General features: G+C 39.7%; 1 protein-coding gene across 1 annotated transcript in view; it reads right to left on the bottom strand.

Annotated features, from left to right (window-relative positions):
- Positions 1-815: 815 nt before the first annotated feature.
- Positions 816-23495, bottom strand: part of CDK17 (cyclin dependent kinase 17) — a 184850-nt gene continuing 162170 nt past the window's right edge. The window contains exons 6-17 of the mRNA XM_019515050.1: positions 23164-23220; positions 21855-21969; positions 21514-21608; positions 19979-20041; positions 14095-14218; positions 11481-11601; positions 10843-10940; positions 10451-10556; positions 9828-9870; positions 6710-6800; positions 5846-5923; positions 816-2614 (exon numbers count right to left, since the gene is read on the bottom strand). Of these exons, the coding sequence (XP_019370595.1) occupies positions 2577-2614; positions 5846-5923; positions 6710-6800; positions 9828-9870; positions 10451-10556; positions 10843-10940; positions 11481-11601; positions 14095-14218; positions 19979-20041; positions 21514-21608; positions 21855-21969; positions 23164-23220 (1029 nt within the window). The 3' untranslated portion in view covers positions 816-2576. The remainder of the gene's footprint in view (positions 2615-5845; positions 5924-6709; positions 6801-9827; positions 9871-10450; positions 10557-10842; positions 10941-11480; positions 11602-14094; positions 14219-19978; positions 20042-21513; positions 21609-21854; positions 21970-23163; positions 23221-23495) is intronic.

The raw sequence follows: 23495 nt of genomic DNA, 5'->3' as shown, positions 1-23495 counted from the left end.
TGCTACATTTTAAATAATTTCATCTCCTAACTAAGTAACCAGGTTCACCTGTAAATTGTCAACACATTAATTCTCTACCCAGAGTCAAATCTTGAGGGTTGGAGGGGATGGGGGTAGAAATATTGGAGTCTTTGTTTAAGTGGAAAAATCTACTTATCTTTAACCATGGAGCTGCAGTTGGCTCTTCTATAAAGAGCTTTCTACACTTTTATACATACATCATTTTACTGGTAAAATGTTCATAGAAAGTCCCTTGAATCATCAAAGAATGCCACATTTTGTTTTCTTCTTATATTTGCAATTAGTACACAATATAAAATATTAAACAGTTTCTATTGTATTCATGAGCATTGTGCTCTATATCTCTACTTCTTATATGAAGAACTAGATTTTTTGGTACCTGCATCTTAACATTGACATTTCAGCTCCCCTCCCAGGCCCACAAAGTTTGTCACAACGCTCAGGTTCCAGTACTGTATGTACAAAAGTCTAAACAATTCTTTAGGATCAATCTTTCACTTCTTCCCCAAGGGCATATTTAGCCTTAGGACATAGGCGCAGCTCTTCCACTGATACGAGTGGAAACAACATCCATCCATCCGAAGAATGTATCATGCTCTTGATTTTTGATGCAACAATTACTGACATTCACGGAACATGCCAAATTTAATACACCTACAGTATCAGGTGCACAAAAGTCAGGTCTTTGCTGCTGCTACTACTTCAGTGTTATATGAGTCACAAACAGGGCAAATTTAAGATCAGTCACTCCTGCAACATATAGAGCCGATTAAAAAATGTAATGTCTTGAAAACTAGATCACCAAATTTGTGTTTTAACACAGAGCCTTGTTGTTATAAACTTCAAAACAAAACCAAGGAATTCCACATAATATTTATACTTTCAAAAGTACAATATTAATACAGGTCTGTCAGTTAGAAATAACAGCAGTTTTGTTAGGTCTATAAGGGTTTCTGTAACGTAAAACCGGCTTACAAATGCTGAAAAGCGGTAGTGGTCCAAGATTCACTATAACACATGAACTTCTCTCTTTTCAGAAAATAAAAAAGTCCCAGTTCAATTTACCAGTATCATGAAATATTAATAAAACACCCCCAAACATGCCACAATCACTATTCACAAATAAAGTTAAAATGAAATATACAAAAATTCACTTAATACTGTTAAATAACAATAAACTACAAGATTTCCTGAACAGAAATGATAGGACCCCTGAATGTTTTACAGTGAATGTCAGGAAAAAAAAAATTAAGTTATCTATGACTATTTTCATGATATACCAGCCAAAGATTTACATGACCATTTCAAAATATACCAATAAAAGATTTACAGTCTCTTTTAAGATGCACTAAACAAATAAGTTCATAAAGGTGAACACAAATGCTTAAAAATACTGTTACCATCACCAAGGGTGTACTTATGATACTCACTGAGATGCATAAGCGTAGTAGTAACATGTTTACTATCGTTGGTAAACAGATAACATCTAAGATCTTAAAAACCCTCTAAGTTCCCATTTTCAAAAGGTCTGTAATGTATACTGAGTTCTTATCAAGTATGAACTTGCATCTTTCCAGTTGATTTCAAGTGAATAATGTAGTAATGAGAAATCCACAAGAGGGGAAAAATATGACATTGTTCCCATGCTCTTGTAATTAAGTCATCCTGTTATTTTGTAAAGAAAAAAAATAAAATCAAAGCTCAGTTCTGAAAGTAAAACAGAGATGCACGTAATTGATTTTTTGCTATTCATATTCCTAATTATGTTAAAAAGAAGGTAAAGAACCTTGTTGCATCTGGAAAGAGATGCACAATCACATGCAAATATCTTGTATCGGAGGAATCCTGACAAAACTGATCATTCAGTCTCTGTGCTTTAATTTACCAGTAACAGATACAAGATTAAAATGCAAATAATAACTAACCATTCACTTGTTTGAATCAACTCTCTCACCAGGTGCTTTTGAAAAACATCATATGCTTCATAATACGTCAACTACTGTATTTCCAATGTTAAATAAGGAATTAAGTGCCATGAACTTAGAGCGTTAAAGATGGTTCACCTATAGTCAAGCAAAGCTATGTTTACATTCCAGGAAACACTGCAGTTTAAAAATACAAAAAACTGCAGCAGTAAAACAGTTTATGAAGAGAAACAGATGCATTCACATATTATAAAGCCATTGCAACTTCTTCAGGCATTGAACTGTTGTGTTAACTATACAGACAGTAGTTATTTAGCAGCAATGATTCCGCAATAAATAATGCACTGTGTTTCTCAGTCCTGCACAAAAATTGCAGCTACAGTTACATAAACAGCTGTAACCTACTGGCTCTAATGGCAGAGGAGACCTTAAAACCAACTGTACAAAAAATTGTCACACTGTGACAACAAATATAAAAACATAATCTGCAGGTTGGAAATAAAAAGACTCCACTGTGAAGAGAACAGTGCAGACAAACAGATTCCAAGTCCACCAAAAGAAAGAACTGCCTTCAGATCTGAGTCCTTGATTGATAAAGATAGGCTTGGGCTTGAATCTGTATCGCCAGCTTTAAAAAAGCATGCTCTGCCTTCTGTTCTTCCCATGTCCTGAAACAGAAGATTTAAGTTCGTTACAAACAGGCACATGTTTACTGCATGCCACCCACACTTTCTACATCAGGATAGTTACCTACATACAGTATGGACACATGTAACATCTGAGCTGGTTTAAATGCAGTTTAAACCTGAAGCAGCCAGTCTTACAAGTCTGCAAAACCTGTTTTAAGACTCCTAGAACAGAGAAAGAGTTTGAAAGTCTACTAGGAAAATCAAGTACTCTTTTGAACTGATTTACTGTGAACTTCTAGCTCTCCTAAATCAGTGGTTCTCAACCTTTTTTGTACCAGAACTTATTTGTAAACGTCAATGACCAGTCCCGACCCAGTACCCCTCACTCTCAACCTACTGCCTCCACCCCAGCCCCCCAATATGTGGGGCAGGGTGGGGTGTATGTGGGGAATGGGGGCCCCAAGCAGCCCCTCTGCCAGCCTGCAAAGGAAAAGCCACAGTTTCAAACATTTTTATCCTTTACAGGAGAACCCGTTTTGTAAAGTTTGTTTATCCATTTTTAAAGTTTGTTTGCAACCTTCTCATATGCTTGTGACCCACTTTTGGGTCACAACCTTGGCGTTGAGAAACGCTGTCCTAAACCACACTGTTCCGCACCCCCAAACACTGGTTACTTTGGTATGTGGCCAGAATTATATTGTCTCCTTTCCCCCCCTTTTATTGGCATTATTTATCATGTGTTCCCCTGCACTCCTTTTTCAATCAAAGCTATCTTCCTAATAACCAGAAGTATCTTCACTCCTTACTCAACTGTGGCCCCACATCATCCTGCCATCTCCCTCTAAAAGCGTGCGCCCAAACACAGGCCACCCACTCAGTGAGACCCCTCAAAGCATCAGTGCAATCACTTTTTCTCCTCCATTTGCCAATCACAAGGCATGCCGGATTGGGTGCTCACTCCCATCTTATGATTTCAGAGCCACAACACTTCAGTGCCTAATAGGTGACAGTTCTACCTGGAATGCTAGAGCATGGTACATGTGCCTACACCCTGACCCATGACAACTGCAAACCAGTTCCCAATCAGTCACATACTGGAGCAGTTCAATTGTTACATGTGTCCACATATTTAACACGTCCCTTCCTGTTTTACCTAATCACAGATTCACTTTACTGCTGCTGCAGCCCACAGCATTCACTGTCCTTTGATGTGATGTCTTGGTGTTTCTTCTGCTGAAAACCAGGTAAGACATCCAGCATTCAGATACTGACCATTTTGGATTGCAGACATTTTCCATGCTATTTTGCCTATCTCTAGTAACACATTTCTCTGTATGTCTAATGTACAGCAGAACCCAGTTTCTCGATAGGGTTAGGCTTTTTTCCCCCTGTTAAGATGAGGATTTGTGAGCGAGATGGGAGCACATTTAGCTGCAGCAAACAGCTGTACAGGACCACTAAGCTGCCCCAGCTCTTTGCTTTTATTTGAAAGGGTGCTACTTCTCCAATCAGCTGTGCAAGACTGCTGATGAGCTCCAGCTGATGAGAAAAGCAGTGCAGGTACAACAATAAGATGAGCAGCTCATGATTAATTCAGCTGCCTGCTGTGAACCAAATGGGTCATGAACAAGCTGGATATGAAAAATCCAGATTTGACTCTGCAGGGATTTTAGCACAACCTGAGCAAATAGCACTTTGTTTTCAAACACTCGCAGCCTTCTTCCGCATCCAGGATTCCCATCTATATAAAAGACAGGTCGAGCAACTTTACTATAAAGATGGATTTTAAGGTTTCTTACAGTTTTCTTTGATGACATTATTTTATCCAAATGCAAGAGGCAAATATCAGTGCTATAAATTCTCACTTTGATTTCTTCAGCTATTTGATTGTCCTAGTGATTATTGTTCCTTAATATTTAAACTTCTCTACCTTTCCCACATTGCCATTCCCTATCTTTATCTTCCTGTGATACTGAGATTTATTTCTGGACGAGATCATGTATTTACTTTTGCTGACATGAGAGCAAGCCCAACTTCTTCAGTATTTGATTCTAGAGTTGGGCTTGCTCTCATGTCAGCAGGACTAAACACTGAGACCGTGAACCAGCAAGAAGCCAGAGCCATGCGGCTGCCTGGATCCACGTTCAGGCAGCACAGAGCCAGGGTCATTCATCAGCAAGGAGCCAAGGGTGTGCGGTGACACAGCTCTGGCCAGGTGGCAGCACAAAGCTTGGCCAGCAGCATGGACCTGAAGCCAAGGTCATATGCAGTGCAGATACAGACTATGGGGGGGCAGCCCCCCAGCTTCATGCCACCACCCAAACAAGGCTGTGTCACCATATGCCCTTGGCTTTGCACTGCCACATGCCCCTAGCACTGCTTACTGGCCAGAGCTCTGACCTGCCACTTGAGCACAGCTCCATGCCACTACCCAGAGCAGCACAGATCTCTGGCCAGTCTGCAGTGCCAGGGGCATGCAGTAGTGCAGAGCTGATGGGGTGTACTTTACTAGTGGGGGGATGCAATGGTTCTGCAGATGTGACCTGGGCAGTGGCACAGAGCTGCACTCAAGTAGGCAGGGCATATTGTGAGAACTGATGAGAGAAGGCATGTGAAGCAGATCTTGGAAGCTGAGGTACAGGGTACAAGGCAGACCAAAGCAAGAATGGGAAGATAACGTAAAAGATGATCTGGAAGTGATAAGTAAAGATATGACAAGGTGAAAGGAGATGGAAGGCAGTAGTTAAAGGCCACTTGCAGGCATTAAAAAAAAAAAAAAAAAAAGCAACAAAATCCCCCAAAATCACACTTTAAACCCAGTGTGCTCCTGCACCGAGCCCAGTGCATGCCCAGAAGATGCAGTGCATTAGCTGGACTCAGCTCACACAACAACTATATAGATTGGATGCTTTAGTGAGGCTTTTTTGGGCACTTTTATTTAATAGCTGATTCAATCAGCTATTTAATTGCCAAAAAGCCCCGCTGAAGTGCCCAACCTAAACAGATGCTGCAGAGCCAGGTTAAAATAACATGCTGCTTCTTGTAGTAAAGCACAGTTTTGTTTTGTTTTTTCTGATGTCTGCAAACAGCCAAGGTGGTTATGGGCCCCCAAAGCCTCTGAGGAGGGCTGGGGGGAAGGAAATGGAGTGGGAAGTTTCCCAATATTTGCCCGTGTTCATTCATGCCAATTCATCATTAACACAATACTTTTCCGTGTATAGTGCTCTTGCACAGCGCGACCACGAGAAAAAAATATTCATGTTTCTATACCTGTCTCAGGGTAAGAGGAATTTCGAAAGCCAGGGTCTTTCTGCAACTGAATCTCTTTCAGACTGAATATTGAGACACCTGTAACAAGAAAATAAGATTAATTTGTATCCACATGGTTAAACCTGCTCCAGTTAATGATTCAGAGAGGAACAGTATCACTTATTAGGAAAGATTGACAAAATTCCCTCAGAATACTCTACTACTTAGTGTATTTTTACTAAGTGTGCGTGTGCCTATACACACAATAAACAACAAAATATTCTGAGGAAGTGCTGTCAATTTTTCCTATAACTGACGCATACATATACCTATATACACGTATCAAGTAAATAACATAGGGCAAGATGTGGTTCAAATCTCCCTAGCCAAAAGTTACAAACTGAAATTTGATGCATCAAATCTTGGGGAAGAACCACACCACCAGTGTTACAAATCTTCCCTGAAAAAAATATTTTAGCCAAAACCACTCAGCTAATTCATATTACATTTTCCATTCCATTTCATTTCATGAAAGCCTAACCCATATTTTTTAACATTTTTTTTATTGCCAAAAGAATTTTGTCCAACTGCTTATTAGAATAGATGCTTCTCTGCTAAGCACATATAAGCATCTTCGACACCTTGTGCAAATATTAAAACCACTGTATTTTGCACTTATGTATCAGATGAGTCTTTGAGTTTTGTTTAAGAAAGTTAACCATCTTGTGATGGAACATTTTTCAGTCTGTTTAAAGATGAAGGTCCTGTTTCAAAAGATCTGTGTCATATTTAGAGTTCAACCACAGATCATGCTTCACGCTAGTTCGTGATAACTATTTTTTTTTAATTCCACAAGATGGTACACTGCTATTTTATTCTTCTTACTTTCAGGTAAAGTATGTATCCTTGTTCCAAGACTTCTGAAGTATGCATGTTTCATGGCTTCTTCTGCTGAAATTCTTTTTTTAGATTCATACTGTTAAAACAAAAGGAGTATTTTTTAGATAGTTTTTTGCATCCCAGTGACCTATCCTTAAGAAAAAGCAGTTTTATTAGATCATTCCCACCAAAATGGGACTTTTCCTGAATTTTATTCACGTATGCTAACATGTTACTGAGGCCAGCATTATGAACTTATTGACATTTTAAAAACCTTGTACGACTCTTATTTTTGCCTGTCTGACATGGATTATATAAAAAATATAATGTAATTTTCTTACACGCTTTCTAGTGACAGTAACCAAAAGATTGACATCTGGTTATTTCACATGCCAGTATCAGTCATGAGGTGCGATGACATCTTCTCTTATGCATGAAGATTTAAAAAAAAGTCGCAAATGAAGACATTATGCTTTATCCAGATGCATTATTCCTTTCTGTGAAAAGGAATTTCATACAATATCCTACACAGAACACTTGGAGATGTTGCTCTGGCATCTCTAACCTAACGATGGTACACAATTGGAAGGGTAACGAATAGGGAATAGATTACTCTAGATGTACGTTGTTCAATGTTCTCCCTCTAAAGCAGGGGTTGTCAACCAGGGGTATGCGTACCCCTGGGGGTACTTGGACTGGCCCTACGAGGTATGCACGGGTGGGCAGGGATGGAGCGCTGCTGCCTCCCAGGAGCACGGCTGGGGTGGGATGAGGGCAGCGGCACCCCTCTGCAGGGCGGAGAAGCTTGCACATGGTGGCCACCGCTGCCCTCACCCCGCCTCGCCCTAGCCCTGCTCGTGGGAGGCAGTGGTGGCCTGTCCCTGCCTCCCTGCTCCATGTCCGGCTGCATGCCACCCACCCCCAGCTCGGGATTCGACCGCATGCTATTCCTTCCCACCCCCCCACCTTGGCATTCGGCCACCAGGTACACTTAGACTAAAGAAGGTTGAAAACCCCTGCTCTAAAGCATCTACTTTTGCCATTGTTGAAGACAAGTCAGGGATGGACCACTAGTCTGACCCAGTATGACACTTATTATCAGGGATCTGGGTTTTCCCTTTGCCACAGAAAAACATGGATTTTCTCTTTTAAAGGAGTAAAACGCAGGATTCCCCTTGCAGGCTAGCAGAGTTCCAGCCTGTAAGGGGCTGCTTGGGGCTGGGGGGAGTGGGAAAAAGCTGAACAGATGCAGAGGGCACCACGTGCATGTGCACACGTGCACAGAGCCAGCAATACAGCCCTAGACAGTGTGGTAGAAAGCATCTCCCCCAACTTCCTGCAGGCAAGTCAGTGTGTGGGGGGCACAGGTGACACATAGGGGAGGGTGGGGGGTGCAGATTGAGGCAGTGGTGGCGACTCACGCTGAGCCCGCATAGTGAGGGAGAGAGTGAGGCAGGTGGGACTTCCTAGCTGGGGCAGCGTGCAGGGCCCAAGAGTGGTGTGGAAGTCCACAGCCCTAGGGCCCAGCCAGGGAGCAGGGGGGAACCACAGCAGCTTGTGAGGGGGTGGGGGGGAGAGTGGGAATGGGGCTGGCTCCCCACTGCTGTGTGCACTCCTGGGGAAGGCTCACGTGCCATAGGCGAGGCCTTAGACGGGCGTGGGGGCCACACATCCACCAGATGTGTGTGCCCACAGCGAGGCATGGGGCTGCAGCCTGACTGGACTGGCACTGGGCTGCCTTAGCAGCCTAGTGGGTGGGACTTGGCAGGGGAGGGCAGAGTAGGGCAGCAAGACTTGCTGGTGCTGCCACCACTGCAAATCGCTGCCAGGATCTCTGTGCCAACTGTGCTCCCATGGAGTAAGGCCGCACCACGCCACCACTAGCGTGAGAAGTAACGGACTGGGGGGGCGGGGAGAGGGCGCGTTCTCTTCACTTCCTCCTGCCACAAGCCACTGCTTTTTTCACTTTCAGGCTGGGACTCTAAACCACCACCATGGCCTAGCTACAGGTACCGCTCCCCTCAGGCCATCCACACTGCTCCCCATTCCACTCCCCCTCCTGGCCCAGCGCACAAGCAGCTGGAGGAGGTGAGGGCAGCATGGCTCCCCATGGTCTATTACTTGTGCTGCTGGCAGTGTCATGTTATACTCCATGGTGACACAGCTGGTGCAGGGCTACTGGTGAGGATTTGGGGTTTAATCAGTGAATTAAAACGCAGGTTTGGGGGGGTTTTTAATCAGAGAATTTTTTATTTTTAAACAGAGAAAATCAGGAGCCCTGATTATTATTTTCTTAATCTACAACAGTGTGGTCACCAGATTTTCTTTGTAATATTTTTAAACAACAACAACAAGGAAGTGTTTACTTCACCAAGAAAATTTGTTGAGCAAGCAAGAAAAATCTTCAAGCACGGGCACCAAATACTATCTGTTCAGTATATGCAGATGAAAAAACCAGGAACAGGCTGGTATAGATTTTTGAGTTACAGGCTGTAACTAAATAGGAATAATATCTGCCCACTGTTTTACACAGCAGGCAGTTTATAACCTCCCGCCTTAGAACTAACAACTTGGAACGGACCCTTCAGCAACCTAACTTAAGAACTCAGCTTACTCCTAAAATAGCTTCCCATGATGCTGCACATGCAATCCAGTTTGCTCCCTGAACTCAGGGACACAGTCTAAACAGTATATTCACAGCCACAGACATTAGTGAAATTTGTACATGCAAAGCCATATGCATAACCTATATGGAATGGTAATTTGTTACCTAAATGTTCTCCTTATACATTCAATTTCTCTAAGGCTTTAGTCTGACTCATTAATTATTTATATTCTTTACATTTATCAAGTGTAAGTCTTCTAAGGTCAGCTTTAACAACCAATCCGTGTGAGAATTACCCATCTGGATTTAAAAATTACTTTATAAAAGCATGGAAGAGAAAAATGAAACTAGTCAGACCTCAGTCCCCAAATTTTTGGAATCTGTCATTTGTTTAGCCACCCACGATTAACCCATTATCCATTGTACAGTTCTGTATAGATTGATTTGGTGGTTTTAACAACTTATTAAGAAACCACAAATACGGATTTTTAAAATTTTAAAACATAAAAGGCATCTTACTTGAAGAAACTTTGCTATCAATTCAATTCCTTCGGAGTCTAGCCTAAAAATAACAAAAAAAAAGGAAAGATTCATAAAGGCAAAGTTAAAATGCTGTCAATTGCATAAAATGATACTGATCTCAAAACAAAAAAATTATTAAGAATTAAAGAAAGTGTGTGTGTGTGTGAGTGTGTGTGAGTGTGTGAGAGAGAGAGAGAGAGAGAGAGAACCTGGATACAGCACATCCCAATATCTCAAAGACTTGCTGTAAATGCATAGTTTGTATAAGCTACAAATGACAAATCAATGGACAAAAATAGCCTAACCCTTGGATTGTTTCTCTATTGCCTGACATAGCCCTACGTACTTGGCTGTACAAATATTCCTTTAGGTAGGTATTAGCAACTGAATCTCATTTTCCTTGACAGTAGCAAGAAAAGCTATCGGATATTCATTGATGGTATATTTCACATTAATAATCTCGGCCAGAAGCCATTAATATCAGTTTACAGAAAGACGAGTGATCTTTTAAAGGACGTAATTTAACATATACCAGTGAAGTACATATAGAAACTTATTCACATGGACAAATGCATGTAGCCACTGCAGGTACAAAAGTTTTAATAATGAATCATAATTACCTTGGTGCATGGTTGATTAGAGGCTGTGGTTTGTATTTGGGAAAGTTGTAGTTCCTAAACTCATCATTGGAAGAGATTCCTGGCCATGTTTCTTGACATGGAGTCCCTGTATTCAAAGAAGAAACCAAATCCATACAGATTATATTATAAATACAGCTCAGAAATTAGAATTTGACCTTGTAATATAAAATAGAGAAGAGAAAAATTTTTGTCAATTAGTTTTGCTGTACAGATTCAATTGTGTACAAAATAAGCAACAGTATGTTTATATATCTTCATTCAGCTACATCTAATGCAAAATAACTTCCCCTCATTAAAGAGAAGACTTGTCCTTTATAGTAAAAAATTAATTTTCAGAAGAGTAATGTTACTATTAAAAATATTAAATTTACCAAGGAGTCTAAAAATTAAGTGCAATTCATCTTCAACAGTTGAACCAGGAAAGAGAGGTCTTCCTGAAGCCATTTCGAAAAATATGCATCCAACACCCCTTTATGAACACAAAGAAAAAAGAAAGATAAATTAGTGAAAAATAAACTCTCTAAATGTTCAGCTTTGCCATTAACCATATTTCTCTGTTGCAAACATTATAAGAGATTTAAAGTAAAATCAAGAGCTGACAATTACTGAACAAAACCTATGCAATACCTAGATTAAGCAAAATGTACACACAAAGCCAGGGAATGACTGGTAAACTTGACATCTGAAGTAAATTTTTAATCAATATAATACAACCATATCACAATAGATGTAAATATTCAGTATCGCTGCTGGGCATTTTAGTCAGCAGAAACATAAGAAAGGCTATGTCTCTTCCCCCCTCCCATGCAGAAGCCTAAGGTACTTTCATTAGCCTTCAGAAAGTAGGAACAATACTCCCACTGACTGCATATCTTAAATGTAACCCTATAGAAATCATCTGAAGTTTCTGAGTAGTGATACAATAATACTGAGTTACAGGAATTAGCAGACAGGTATAATACTTCAACTTAACTAGGAGCAAAAATTAAAATTACAAAACTAAACATACCACATATCAATTTGAGTTGAATATTCTGAAGATCCAAGAAGAACATCAGGTGGCCTGTACCATAATGTGACAACTTCATTGGAGTAGGTCTTTGTAGGAACAGACTTTGCTCTAGCCAAACCTTCATAAAAATAACAAAATGTAGTTATGCAATTCCCCTAATCATGTTTACTTCTACACACTTTTGTTTCTGCTTCTTTTTGTTGTTGTTTTTTTTTAGCCAACCAGTTTTAAGGGATGCAAAACAAAGATTTTCTACATGAATGGAATAACACTGGCCATTCACAACACAACAACCTTAACTTTGAAAGCAATAATACTGTGCTTTTTATATTGTGATAGAATATGAGGTAAGCATTTTTTTCCTGAGTATAGAGTATCTTGGCCAATGTGAGTTATGATGGTGCTTAGTATACTTTTCCTTATTTTAAATCCTTTTGGTTTGCAAAAATTGATTTTCTCTTTAGAATCTTGAAAATACAATACAGAAAGATACTGTAAATTATAACAGAAGAATGGTTTATGAACCCAGACAACAGACTATAAATGAATTCTTGGCACAACGCTTGAATGATAGTTTATTCTAAATTATTTAAAAAGGGTTCAAACAAGACTAAGAAGGAACATTACATTATAATGGACTGATACAATACAATACTATCATGTCAAGTTAGAGTTATATATTCAGTACTGCAACTGTGCAGTCATTCTGTAATGTGAATTATTTTGTATTACTTAAGCATAGCATTTTAAACTACCGAATCATTCAAAAGTCAAGTCTACTCAAACAATGAGAACCCAGATGATAGGATACACTGTTCTAACTTTGTATAGAAACATTTTGACATCAACATATGAATACATACAGCTGAAAGTTCTCATCTAGCTGATCTCTAGATAGTTATATATAACCAGGTTCCAGTGGTTTAACTCTGCTTAAGCTGGCATGACATGTTGGAACAGCTTATAATGATAATTGTTCCATCTAGCTATACCCTTCAAATATCAATAGCTTAAAAAGGCCCTAGTTGCTTGGCAATTCAGGAGGTAGGTAACACTCCTTCCTAGACAACACAATAGTGATCTATCGGACAACTGCAAGATTAATTTATTGGCCTTTCTTGGGCCCTATGCTGAAGGCAGCTATCTGTCCTATAAAGACTGTAGTACCAGCTGCAAAAACAGCAATAAAGTTATTCTTAAATCTTAACTTTGTACATTCTCCGTGGACATTTGTTCCCATTTTGATGACCATGAACCACCTGTATCAGCCAAAATTTGTATTCCAGTTCAAGAAACAGAAACCAGTCTGTCTGCAGCACAAATATATAACTGCGTTTAACCCCTGGCCATTTGCCTTTCCAGATGAACCATCAGTGGTTAAACAGTGGTTTGTGGAATATTACTTGATGTCCAACACTAAATTCATACAGCACTAATCAATATCTAGAGAAAACCATAAAAATGTGAAGGGTAGAATTCTTATCATATCCTACATATGGAAAGTTGGTCTTAGAAATGCTTGATTACTGTTCAAAAATGCATTAATAATGGCTGCCACTGCTGAGAATGCATGGGAGGGGGGGCAAAGGAAGAGAAGGAAAGACTGAGTTATAACCAAACCACTTCATTCTGAAAACATGGTATAAGTTACCTGGGACAAATTAAAAAAACAACCACAACAATTGGAAGTGGACATATGTGGTGACATATCAGATAGGAAAAAGTTCCTTAATTTAAAATATCAACTGAAAGAGTATAAAGCAGCCATTGTCAGCTCTGAGTGGGGAGAAGGCTACAAAAAAAATGATATGCAAAACTGGAATGGCAAATAGAACATATTCAAATGGCTGTGAGAGTTAATATAACCAAATACATTGTTTATGTACCCTCCTCCCCAACTCTCTTAATATTAAGATAATTAATTCAAGTGTCAGAGGGGAAAAGATGGAGGAAAGCATAATAGAGTGGCTAACATAAGGCACAGAATAAACTCTCGATGTTTAAGGAAGTGTTTAGCTGGAAACAAACAAAAACCCAGTGCAGTTAAACAACAGAACTGTTAACTAAGGGAAGTGAAGCAAACAGAAGTAGCTAGATGACTTTCAAAAAGTCAAATGACAAGTCTGAAAAAACAAAAATATTCCCATAACTTTAAACACATGTACTAACTGCTCCCAGGGGCTTGGCTAACAGGGGCATTCACACCAAATGTTTTTTTTTCCCAGGAGTTTCCATTTTCAGGGATAGATCAGGGATACAGTACACTAAAGGTATCAGAGCTGTCACAAACTCCAGTGGCAGAAGGGAGCTTGTCTATTGATAAAGTATGGTTTTCCCATTTCTCGGTAAACGAGGAATAACAACAAAGGCAGGATCTTGCCAGCGAAATAAAGCTAGTCAGAACAACACTATCTTGGCTTCATTTACAGTCTGAAGATACACAAAGGAGTGATGTCATTATGTGCTTTCAGTGGTTAGCTTTCTGTTCCCTATGTGAACAAATGCACTCGCAATCTTGCAGAATCCCAGATAAAATACCTTAATTTCCAAGGTTTTCTTAACACTGTAACTCAAAGAAAACATTAAATAAAGCAAGAATTTCAGTCCATACCAAAGTCTGCTAGCTTTAGCTCTCCTTTCTCATTAATGAGTAGATTCTGTGGCTTAAGGTCTCGATGTAGCACCTTCCGCCTATGACAGTATGCCAAACCCCGCAGAATCTGATATAAAAAGAGCTAACAAAGAAAACATTAATACAAATTAGATGTTTAAAAAGGTTAATGGATAAATGTACAATGCTGCATGTTACACTGGCCACAAGAGCAGGTTTTTGGCCACTGAAGAGCAATTATGTTGCTCTATTGCAAGTGAGACAAAAGCCTTCTTAAATAGCAAGTCACTTTACCATGCTAATGTATTCTGAATATCATAACTATTGTTTACAGATGTAAGGCCTATTTATGCCACCCAGATAATATAACATTATAATGCAACACTTAACTCAAAGATCTCAAGAGAGATTTATTTTTTCACAGAAGAGAATCAAGGAGCTGTTTAAATAAGCATTTACTAGCATACCTAACGACGCTAATGCTTTTTCACACATGCTCTCTGACCAATCTGACCTTTCCTTCTGCCCTAGATCTCTTTTTAAATGTAACTCTGTTCTTCTATTCCACTGTGCAAAGCTAAGGCAATTATTTTATTCTAAGGAGAAAACCAGAAGATGCAATTTGATTTTACCTCTAAACATCAGCAATCAAAGAACTATCAATGGGGAATATTAGTATCATTATCTAACATTATAGTTTCCAGTCTAATTCTGGCCTTTTTCCTTTGCATAACTCAATGAAAATGCAGTCATGCTCTACTTTTTCCTGTTCCTTCAAGCTGGCAAATCACAACCAGCAGCTACATGTTAATGAGTATTAGTGCTTTACATAAAGAGCAGCTGCACAATGAAAAAAGTCTAGTGTTAAGCAGCTTGCTCGGTGCACTATGGAATTTTATGAATAATTACTGCTCTACAATTACCCCCGCATATGTATGGGGGTAAGGGAGGGACCCACCCTTGACGCTTCTGGCTAGCTACAGTGGACAGCAGGTACCTGATCTGGAAATACAGAAAAGATACTTCTGTAGAGCTGATTCGTTGTGAATTAGGCACTTTTGGTATAGAGAGACTATAATTATAGGCATCAAATTATAGTGATACCTGCTGTTACACTGTAACAGTTACATCTGCATACTTCTCTACTGATAAAAATGTAGCAAAACTGCTCCAACTTCATCCGGAATGAATCAAGGGTAAACATCACAATGATTTAATTGACTTCTGTTGCTACAGGAGCATACAGACATAACAGTTGTAACAGCGGACATGTTCTTTCTCTGCTTTTAATGTGGTTAAAGGTACATTTGTCCACAACCTTTGGAGATACACTGGGAAACTGTTATAAACATTTTTATCATGGCAAATTATTTTTGTAGCAGATGACAGCACCAGTACATTCTTCACATAACACAGACACACTTGCACTGCAGTTTACATCTATTGTATCTTATCTTGCTTGTATGATAATGGGATTTATCTGCCCTAGAACCAGAGGAACTGGGATCACCTTCGTTAAAAATGCAGGTTATGCAGCAATATGCCTTGCACCACCTACTCACACCCATATTGTTACATGACTATAAGCATACATTTATACTGCCTTCCTCCTTAACACAATCAAGAAAACAAGCCCTGCTTAATCACACCTTGTCCATGTGTGCCCAAGCCCAACAATTAGCTAGTGCTAACTTAGAGGGATCCTGAGCAAGTGTTTCAATACCCATCAAGCTCTTCAGGGATGAGAGAGCTTGAGAGCTGTGTTCTGCTGTTCTGAGCTGCACAAACTGGGACCTCTTGAGCCATTTAATCTACATAACTGCCAGCCTTCGGCACATATAAACCAAAAGATGGGTGAGGTTTATTCTTAGCAGCTGTCCCAGGGCTGGCAGTCAGGTGGCCACTAAAGGCACCTCAAGTGATGTAGGAAGCACTCTTCCTTGGAGACAGACACGTCATCTCAGTGCATAAGACAACTGTAACTGACCCTTCAGTAAATGTGCTTCTTTGATATATAACAGTTAGTGTGGATCAAGCCTTTTAGTGGAAGCAATGGGGCAGAGACCTAACTGCCTTTAGATGGAAGTGATTTAAGTTATGCAAGGGATTCTATGGTCTGGTTGCCTGCAAGAGCGGGGGACTGACTCAGTGACCTGGGAAGTCACAAAGGTCCCACATGCACAAGCCCTTTACACATAAGATTAAAATCTTTTGGATAGCAATATCCACTGGGGCCACATCCTGTACCTCCTCAAGCTCCTATATGAATTGCATAGAACTGAGGGCAGGGTCCCAGCTGCTCCCAACTCTCACAACCCAAGGCCCACATTAGGTGGGGAATCTGAAAGCTGTGGGGGAGAGTTAGGTCATGGGATCAACATTGAGTGCAACACCTTAAAGAACCACAATTGTAAGGCAAGTGTAAATGGCTGTGTCCTTCCACGTAAAGCAGCTGAGGTGGTTTCCCAGCACAGAATAGTCTCACTGTCCCAATCTAAGCCTTTTTTGCATCCCATCACAATTTGTTTCGTCAGTATAAAACTAGTCAAAACATACATAACAATACCTCTGTCCATCCTGGGCTAACACTATCAGCCCTCTACTTCAAGGACTACTGCAACAGCCATGGTCATACCTGAACCTTCTACTCAGTTAAGCCACTCATTTCATTTTAAAATTACTTGTTAGTTTTCAAGGTAGGACTGCTAATTGAGCAGGATGGCCTTTCAACTGACCCTTCAAGGAGCAAACTGCCCTGTTACAATAAATAACCATTTTTCTTAGAAAAAAAAATCAATGAAGATTTTGATTCCATTGTGGGTGACTGGCAAGCAGTGTTTTCAGGATTGTAGGAATGAGCGCTAAGAAAATCAGTTAAACAGAGACAGGAGCACTGCTCTCTAATATATGGTACTAGAAGTCACAGACAAATCTGGATCATGATAGGCAACTCGTTTGAACTGCAGCAAAACAGACTTAAGTAAAAGCTGGGGAAAAACTTCCTCCACTAACAACAAGAAAATGGAGCAAGCTGCCTTGGAAGCTGCAGAGTGTCCTTTACTAGAGGTTTTCAATAAACAGCCAGGAATGGCTCAGGAATAACAAGGCTTGCATTTGCGGAGGAGGTTGGCCTACATGAAGTCCCTTTCAGCTCTCTGGGGGTGTCCACATGAGTGTGCATGGGTGCTTTACGGAGCCTCACAGGCTTCTGAGTTGGTGCAAAATGCACTCTACGCACACAGTTTGGTTCTCCACACTGCATATTTACAGCATGGAGCCAAATTTAGATACCGGCAAATCCTGGTATAAAAAATTAAAGTGCATCAACAGAAAGCGGAGTAGCACATGTGGCAGCAGCAGCAAGTTGCCCAAAACTGTAGCCTGGTCAGACAGAGTCATGGTCTGACTGTTGGCCAGGGTCCATGTGCCCAGACTGCTGCTGCTGGAGCTCTGGGAGGCCTCCAGGATCCCAGGTAAGGCTGCTGGGGCCAGCACCCAGGGCAATTTCCTCTGCGCCAGAGCACGCATGCAGGGACATTCCCTGGGGACAAACAGCAACCTCACAAATATGTGCTGCTGCTATTTTCCCTGGGGAAATGCACGTGTGCTCTCATCTGGACGCACCCCATTATTCATGCTATATTAATGCTTTACAGTTGTAAGAGTCTTTCTCCTTATTGTAGCTGTGCAGATCCCAGAAACTGGAACACTGGAAATAGACTAAAGATTTTGCTTGAGCAAGCTTTAATGTGCAAGAGTTATAGCCAGAAGCGGATAACATTGTGCAACATGATGAGTTATCTCTTTAATCTCTGCGATGAAACAGCAGTCACAAACGTAGCTAGTTCCATGGCAATTGTACATACATTTAAACCTTTTATGTTGTAAGAAGGGTAAGTGTGAAGGTGGCCAAAATGTATAAGAAATCAGGAAGATCCAAAGAATACTGATATGTGAAAGAAAGTTTTCATATTCAGTCAATTTTTTACTCAAGTTCACTGTACCAAGAAGTGGAACCTGGGCTCATGTTTGTCTGAGCAGGAAAATTCAGACATTTTGCACTAGATCTGGTGGAAACAAATCTATTAACAGATACCTCCACTGGCAGAATATGGACTCAGTGCTGACACTGCTCATAGCCGTTTAAAGATTTTGCCTTCTCAGAAAAACTACCAACTCATTGCTGACTTGTATTAGGTGCGGGGCTGAAGAGTAGCAGCATGTAGGCAGTGTCAGTTCTACAACTTGATTGCTTTGTTACATATAGGAGAAGACCGAGTACCCTGGTTTGTTTTTGTAGCATGTTACTGACAAATGTCCATCACTATACATTCTGCTGGAGTGCTGAAAAAACATCTGAAGGGCAGGTGGGCAATGCACTCCATCCCAGATAAATCTCTAGCATCATTGTCTAGCAAAGGGACGTCCCATTTATCAGGACTGAAATTAAAAGGGAGTCTTTTATCTATCTTGAAGTTATTATGAGTTTGTTGATAATCTGTTTTGCCTTCTATTAACTCTATTGTCTGTGATGAAATAAAGGATTAGTTCTCATGGTTCACCATGAGGCCCAGCCACATGTACAGATTTAAAGCAGAGTTCTGGCTTAATAAGAGTTTCCTCTGATCAACTACATGTCCAAATAAAGGAAGACATGAATATTCTTTTTCCTTAATTCTAACATTTCAAGCACGAGGCACGGGGTGAAAATTGTTGAATAACAAAATATCTGACAGGCAGTACTCGTAACTGGAGCCCACCATAAATTACAGGTACTTCATCTAAGCCACATGATTTGAACTGGAAGTCCAGAGCTACTTTGGTAGCACTCAACCCTCTACCCCTTTAAGTCAGGGGTAGCAATTATTTTGGCTGGAGGGCCACATAAGTTTCAGTATCCCCTTGAAGGCCACTCTTCTCTCTCTTTCTCACCCCTATTTCCACACCACCTGATCACACTGCTTGGAGCTGCAGCGCACTCTGATTCCTACCCCACCCAGAACTGAAGCATGCCCCAACCCCCACCCTGTCCGGAGCTGTAGCATGCCCCGATCCTCACCTGCTGGCCACATCCACAGTTTATGTCGCCCCCCACCTAATGTGCTGGAAGCAGCCCTGGGTGGGTGTTGGCATCAGCTGTAGAAACAGCTGGCGGGTCTGGGTGGGGAATGGGGCATTTGCGCAGTTCCACAGCTGATGTTGCCAGCAGTCCTGCCCTCCCACCTGGTGTGGTGAAAACAGGTCGGCCCACCCAACACCATCCAGTGGCCAAAGCTGGAGCTTCCAGCTGCCTGCAGGCCAGATCCCTTGAGTTCATGACCTCCTGCCCACAGGCTAGATACAATCAGCTGGCAGGCCACATCAGGTCCACAGGCCATATTTTGCCCATCCCTGGTCTAGGTGCTACACAAGTATATTACAAGGGAACTTAAGTCACAAAGAATTTACAATCTTGTCTTAACAAATGAATACAACAAACACCAGTGGGAAACTCTGGGAAGTCAGATGAGAGCAGCACTTGTACATTTTATTTTCCTATTTCAAGAAGAGCAAAAATAAATAGCAGACAAATGTGCAGTAATTCTAGCTAGAGTGATCTAATTTCCTCTATAAAAGAGAAAGTTATAAGTGAATGAAAGCCCTATTCAGCAAAATAATTGGCTTGATATCTCTGTTGTTCAGGATTCAAAACCAAGCTAAACTGACCTAAGGGCTTGATCCAACTTCCCATTAAAATAAAATAGGCCCAAAGATGCAAAGAAGCACGTGGGTTTTTTTAATCCTCAAGTGGAAAACAAATTTTAAAACCTTAAAATGTAGAAAGTAACTTCTACATGATCAGAAAAAAAATTCTGAAAAAAAGCAAAGTTATCAAAACACTCACTTTTACATTGTGCATACTCATGATGTTACCACAATCATCCATGTACTGCTTTAGGTCCTTGTCCTGTCCAAAAAAGAAACCAAAGAGTCATCACTGCTTAATATAATTTTCGTGAATATTTTATCTGCATATGGACAAAAATCTTGTCAGATATCTTATGGTTTGATTTTTTTTCCTAAAAAGACTCTTCTTTCTGCAGAAAATTTTGAGATATTTTATCACAAGATTAAATACCTAAACATGGAAAACTCCCAGCTATTTCTATTAATTATATTGCATTTTAAATTTATTTTTCCTCCTCCAAAGTTGTAATTAGGTTGAAGTTTGTTTCCTTTTCAAGTTGCATGGAAAACTACCAAGTTTTTATAATTTTTTTAATTACCTGAATCGATTCCACACACAGTACAAAGATATAGTTAGATTATGCTCAGTAAATATATCTGTAATATGGAGTGAAAAAAGCTAAAATGGCACATGTGTCATGAGTTTGATTACATATACAAGTGCTTTGGTGAATAACTGTTATATTCTCAGCCAACTGTTTCCTACAGTTCATGTCCTTCATGCAGGTGAGCATTTCCTGAATTAGATGGCATTAAATTACTTACAGGGCAACTTTGAAAAAAAAAAAAGATCAAACGCCAAACAATTCAGAATTTGATTAAACATGTTTGGACAGGTGGTTTTTTTGGATCAATAGTAGGCAGCTGTGATATGTAGACAAAGTATTTACAATAGTCATGTTAAAACTGAAAATGAACTATTTTTGTTTAGGAGGGGCCTACATAATCCCACACTTCAGAGACTTCTGCTGATCAACTGTAGTGGCCTGGAAGGATTTCTCTCTCTCTTTTTTTGATTTCAACCACAGTGAAGGATGGGAGTTTTGACTGTAAGCATGCTGGTGCTCCTGGCAGAGTATCTTGTTCTGTCAAAAAGGAACTGACTGCCAGATTTGGGGAGGTGGAGGTAATTTTTCTCCCAAAGTCAAATTAGTAAATTGTTGTCAGGAGGGGTTGGCGCTGCTTTGAGGCCTGGGTGTGAAGTCTGGTTCTCTTCTTGGGATCTGAGCACACATTACCCATATAACTTCCCTGCCATTGGAGTGGCAGGACACTGGTGATGTGCCAGACTCTCTTCCTCTTTATCTGACAGGCTATAGGATGGCTTGCATGTGTTTTCATTATGTGCCTTGTGATGCTGCTGCATGAGGTACAGGAATGGATAATGCTTAGGACTCTTTGGATAAACTGTTTCCTGTGTGTACAAGGGACTAGAGTCAGACCATTCCAATCCCATGTTTCTAATTTTGCATATTTTGATATAATTAACTTTTGGCTAAGAAAATATTTGTTTTCCAGACTTAATGCAGCATATGCAAAAAAAAGAAAAAGAAAAAAGCATGGCAGCAAGACTGCTAAGTCTTGTATTTTTAAGAAAAGGTATAGAATTATGTTTGTGTTTCTACAATAAGAATTAACACTTTCTAAATAGATACACTAAATATAAAGCTTGATTATTGTATTAATACTTACCAGATACTCAAAAACAAGAGTCAAAGACTTGTCTGTATGAACAATATCATGCAATGTAACAATATTTGCATGCTTTAGGTCTTTTAATAATGACACTGCAAAAGAAAAAAAATAGAATTAGAACTTAAGAATGGGATCAGAAAAGACTAAGTAGTAAATTAATTATTAAACAATTCAAATTTACAAGCTTTTTGTTTAGATTCTTTTGTAATTCAAAGAACCACCTTTCAGAATGTAAGATCTCATACCACAGTTAAGCCTTGCATACAAGCAGGTAAATGTCCAAAACTATACTTATTAAAGGCACACTGTGGAGAAGACAGTATTGCACTTTTCCTTACCTTCTCTGATGGCTGTGCATGGTGCCCCTTCTTCATGTTCCAGTCGGATTTCTTTCAGAGCTACTAAGTTCTCTGTCAATTTACTTCTTCCCTTATATACTGTTGCATAAGTACCCTGGGTAGTAATAGGGGGAGAAAACACACACGAAACTTTTCCATTTACTGAAAGTCCAATTAGAAAAAAAAACCCCACCAAGCAAACAAACAAAAAAACCCAGACAGGCTCATAACTGGTGCCACATTTTTCTTTTTCCAACTCTGAAAATCAGGTTCAAAGATTCTGAGAGTATGTAAATGACTTCAGTATAGAGTACTAATACCCAAGGCAGTTTTAAATTAACTAGGTTGTGTACTGGTAGTAATCCAGCAGCTGGAGCAGGATAATTTACCCTGTCAAGACGACATTTGATTTAAAAGCCAGCTTGGGTATCTTCCAACATTAAGACTGCTTTTAGAGATGTGCAGAACAGACCATCTAACAGAATGAAGATATTTTCACCCTACAACTCAACCTTACATGAAAACAGTTACGGAACACAAAAGAAATTCTTTTTTTCTGACATCTTTTTGTATTTGTTTGTAAGTTTCAAAGATCCCTAAAAAATAATCTTGCATTATTATAACCGTGTTTTCTTTTTCAGCAGAACACTGAAATCACTGATACATAATATAAACTATGCTGCATTTTCAACCGTGGGTAATAGTCTGCAACTTGCATTGTTCATTGCGCTAGGCAGTAATACAAATGGGATAACATCCATCTGTACCAGTGCTGATGATGACACTTATTTTCCCCAGAGACACGTAACATTACACCATATAACAAGAGCCATCTAATATACAACAGGGGCAAATTAAACCAGATGCATTTGGAAATGAGTGAAACATTACATCTGAGAAAGATGTAATTATTGCAATATCAAGTAACACAATATTTTCCCCATTCTTTCTTTTCACAGCAGCTATGAACATAGACAGCATCTATTACTGTACACTGCAGATCTTGATAGCAATTGTCCAAAAAGAATTTGTAAGGGAGTCTGTTTTTTTGTTGTGCTCAAGCTCCAATGCTCTCCTTGCTTATTTGTAATATCTACATCCACAAAAAATATCTACAAATACACACAGGATGTATGAGCAATTTGCACATTATTTTATATTTAGTTTACTCATAGAGACATAGATGTAGTGGGGATTTATAGGGACAACTTTTAAAAGGTCATTTTTTTATTTTTAAGTTTGAAGTAAATAAAGTGTATATTCTCAGCAGTGCTATAGATAGGCGACTCCTAAAGACAATTATACAAACCTCTCCAAGTTTTTCCAATTTGATGTAAGTTTCCATTTTCCCAAATCCAATTTCTGACTGCAATAAAAGCAAGATATGATATTCAATAAATACATAACAATAATGAGTGACATCTCACTTACATTTCACCTATTCAACAATCAAAACTTTGTTTCGCAGAAAGTCTTAAAGCACTGAACCATAAAGTGAACTTAAAATGTTACACAACTTGAAAAATTATTTTAGCACATCATTTTGGGGACTTGTCATACCACGCCAAATCCTACAGCTCAGCCTTTCAACCCATCACCCCCCTTTGGAGGTCTGGATATTAAGTTGAAGAAGGTAAAATT

The sequence above is a fragment of the Gavialis gangeticus genome, unplaced genomic scaffold (assembly GCF_001723915.1).
Source record: "Gavialis gangeticus isolate Ggan-Ray unplaced genomic scaffold, GavGan_comp1, whole genome shotgun sequence".
In the NCBI taxonomy this organism is placed as follows: Eukaryota; Metazoa; Chordata; order Crocodylia; family Gavialidae; genus Gavialis; species Gavialis gangeticus.
Note: the sequence above shows the minus strand (reverse complement) of the source record. Positions and strands in the feature narration are given on the sequence as shown.